The 2,789-nt window shown below is 56.1% G+C and overlaps 1 protein-coding gene across 1 annotated transcript; it reads left to right on the top strand.

Annotated features, from left to right (window-relative positions):
* Positions 1–76: 76 nt before the first annotated feature.
* Positions 77–1,092, top strand: GUITHDRAFT_149675 (hypothetical protein; the record flags this gene model as incomplete). Its single annotated transcript, XM_005817706.1, has 7 exons — positions 77–116; positions 159–229; positions 376–431; positions 473–534; positions 772–830; positions 874–939; positions 1,039–1,092. Coding segments are annotated over 7 exons (408 nt in total), but the record flags the coding sequence as incomplete, so codon positions are not given.
* Positions 1,093–2,789: the final 1,697 nt, after the last annotated feature.

A 2,789-nucleotide genomic window follows, 5' to 3' on the forward strand; every position in this document is an offset into this window, starting at 1 on the left:
CCTCTTCCTCCTTCGTCCCCTTCCTTTCCCCCCCCTCCCCCTTTTCTCCCTCCTCCTCTTCTTGCTCAACTCTTAGGTCTCCCCAGGCATCTCCACCGACTTTGACGCGGACACGGGTGAGACTCTCTCGGTTTCTCCAGCACGTGACGAGCCGTCAGGATACGTGCGAGAGCCGACTCTCCTCGCCAAGTTCATTGGCCCCTCCTACAACCTGACCGCATTCGGCAACGTCTCTGCTCCAACTACCTCTACTCTTATTCCTATTCCTATTCCTCCTCTGCTACTACTCTTACTACTTCTCCTACTCCTACTACTCCTACTTCCACTCCTACTACTCCTACTACTCTCGTAGGCCTGATGCCAGCATTGCTGCAGGCAGGGGGAGGGAAGGCGGAGATCGGGATCGAGCAGAGGATCACAAGCAGCTTGAGGTCTGCGCGGGAGGAAGCGCGTGAGCCTGACGGGGCGGCAGAGCGCATGCTGGACTTGCGTGCAGTGGCAGCTCTTTGAAGAGCGGGAACTCAGTAGTTGTAGGTGAGAAGTCGAGGACAACGGGGGAGGCAATCAGAGCAGGGGCGGGGGTTGAGCGAAGAGGGATGCAGGAAACAAGGAGGACGAGGAGAGCAGAGCAGAGTACGGGAAATGAGAGGGAGGAGAGGAGAGGAGAGGAGAGGAGAGGAGAGGAGAGGAGAGGAGAGGAGAGGAGAGGAGAGGAGAGGAGAGGAGAGGAGAGGAGAGGAGGGGAGAGGAGGATGAAGTGACGGCGTGAAGCTCTTCAGCAGCGTTGGAACGCCAGTAAAGTGAACATGAGGATGGACAGCAGCTCTCAGGTAAGCTTTATGTCAGCTTGAGGAACTCTGAGAAAAGGGGCAGTCGGTGACAGCGTCAGGAGCGCTTAGAGGCGTCATTCCTAACGTGATGCTCTTTGGGTCTATGAAGGTGACCTGCTCCCCTGCTGCTCTCCTCGATTCCATCCTGTGCTCTCTCTCCAGCTCCTGCCAACTGCCTCGTTCGCTTGGGTCACGCGGCGACTTGCAGGTCGACAGCTCTCTCAAGTGCGTCTTCGGGTTCAACGCCAAGGTCGTGGTCTGAAGGACGAGGAGAGCATGGGAGGCAGCGGCGGCAGCAGAGGAGGGAGGAGGGAGGAGGGGGGGCGGAGGGTCACCAGGGGTAGGATGAACGACGACCCACTGGATAACGAGCAAGAGATGATCAGAGAAGAGCACAAGGATCCAATTGGAGAGGATGACAGGAGAATGGTAGAAAAATCCGAGAGAAAGGTAGGACATTTGGTGGGAGTACCTTGCCCTCCCTCGTCTCGTGGTCCTTATCGGAATCTTTCGTGTAGAAGACCTGAAACCAATATGAGAAGCGAAGAAACATTAACACGGATTACACCTACACTTACACTGACACTGACACTTACACCTAAAGTCACTCTCACACTACACTAACACTGTTACTGACACTCATATTCACACTACACAATGCAAGGCAGCAACACAAGATAAGACAAGCTTCAGACATGATATCATATGCCAACTGGTCAAGTCAAGACATTACACGAGACAAGAGACGGCCAGCCAACAAAAGAAATATGGAGATTCAAGTAGGGAGAGGAAAGGGGAATGTTGAGAAGAGGAGAAAAGAGAATGAGGGGCGAGAAGCAAGGTCAGGAAAGAGAGGGGAGAGAGAGAAGGGAACGGGAACGCTGACCTGCAGTGAGTGTGGTTGGTCGTACTGTTGCCTTAAGATCTGCATACATCAGCATCACGTGTTGTTACCACCCCCTCCCCCTCCCCCTCCCCCTCCCTCCTCCTCCTCCCCCTCCCCCTCCCCCTCCCCCTCCCCCTCCTCCTCGTATCTCTCCCTGAGAGAGATACGAGGAGCTACATCTCGTCTCGTCTCTTTGCCCCTCGTCTCCTTGTCACCGTTAGCAGCCCGGCGTCGGTGTGGCGATTGATGGCCAAGAAGCCTTCGTCTTCCTTGGGGGACCGAAGGGGAAAGTCTGCATCCACTGGAAGGAAAATCAGAAAAGAGGACAGGACAGGACAGGACAGGACAGGACAGGACAGGACAGGACAGGACAGGACAGGACAGGACAGGACAGGACAGGACAGGACAGGACAGGACAGGACAGGCGGCAGCACCTGGACGCGGACATGGGGGATAGAAGTTCAAGCGCAGGTAGCTCGTGTGCTCTCCCAGCATCTGCAAGCGATTGAGACTGGAGGAGGAGGGGGGAGGGGGGGGATGCCTTGTCGAAGTGCTGCTCCTGCTGCCCCAGACACACAGCGAAGGCTCTGAGCAGCGACTTGGAGAGAGAAGTGCAACGATCGAAATAATCCTTCATCGCAGCCTTGAACTTGACATCGCCTGGCTGAGGGAATGAGCTGAGAAGAAGGGGAGAGGGAGAGAAAGAGGGAGGGAGCGAGGGAGAGGGAGAGAAAGAGGGAGGGAGCGAGGGAGAGGGAGAGAAAGAGGGAGGGAGCGAGGGAGAGAGGAGCGAGCGAGCGAAGGAGCGAGGGAGAGGACGAGGGGAGGAGACAAAAGGAGGAGGGAAGGGGAAACGATCACGAAACGAAGAGCGAAAAGCAGAGGAGGGTAGGAAGATACTGAGCGCCAAGTTGAAGAAGTATGGTGATGTTTAGGGATAGATGGCATGAAGAATGAAAGGAGAAAAGACAAGATGAGACGAGAGGGATGGGGAGAGGAGGGGAGGGGAGGGGAGGGGAGGGGAGGGGAGGGGAGAGGAGAGGAGAGGAGAGGAGAGGAGAGGAGAGGAGAGG

The sequence above is a fragment of the Guillardia theta genome (assembly GCF_000315625.1).
Source record: "Guillardia theta CCMP2712 unplaced genomic scaffold GUITHscaffold_649, whole genome shotgun sequence".
NCBI lineage: Eukaryota > Cryptophyceae > Pyrenomonadales > Geminigeraceae > Guillardia > Guillardia theta.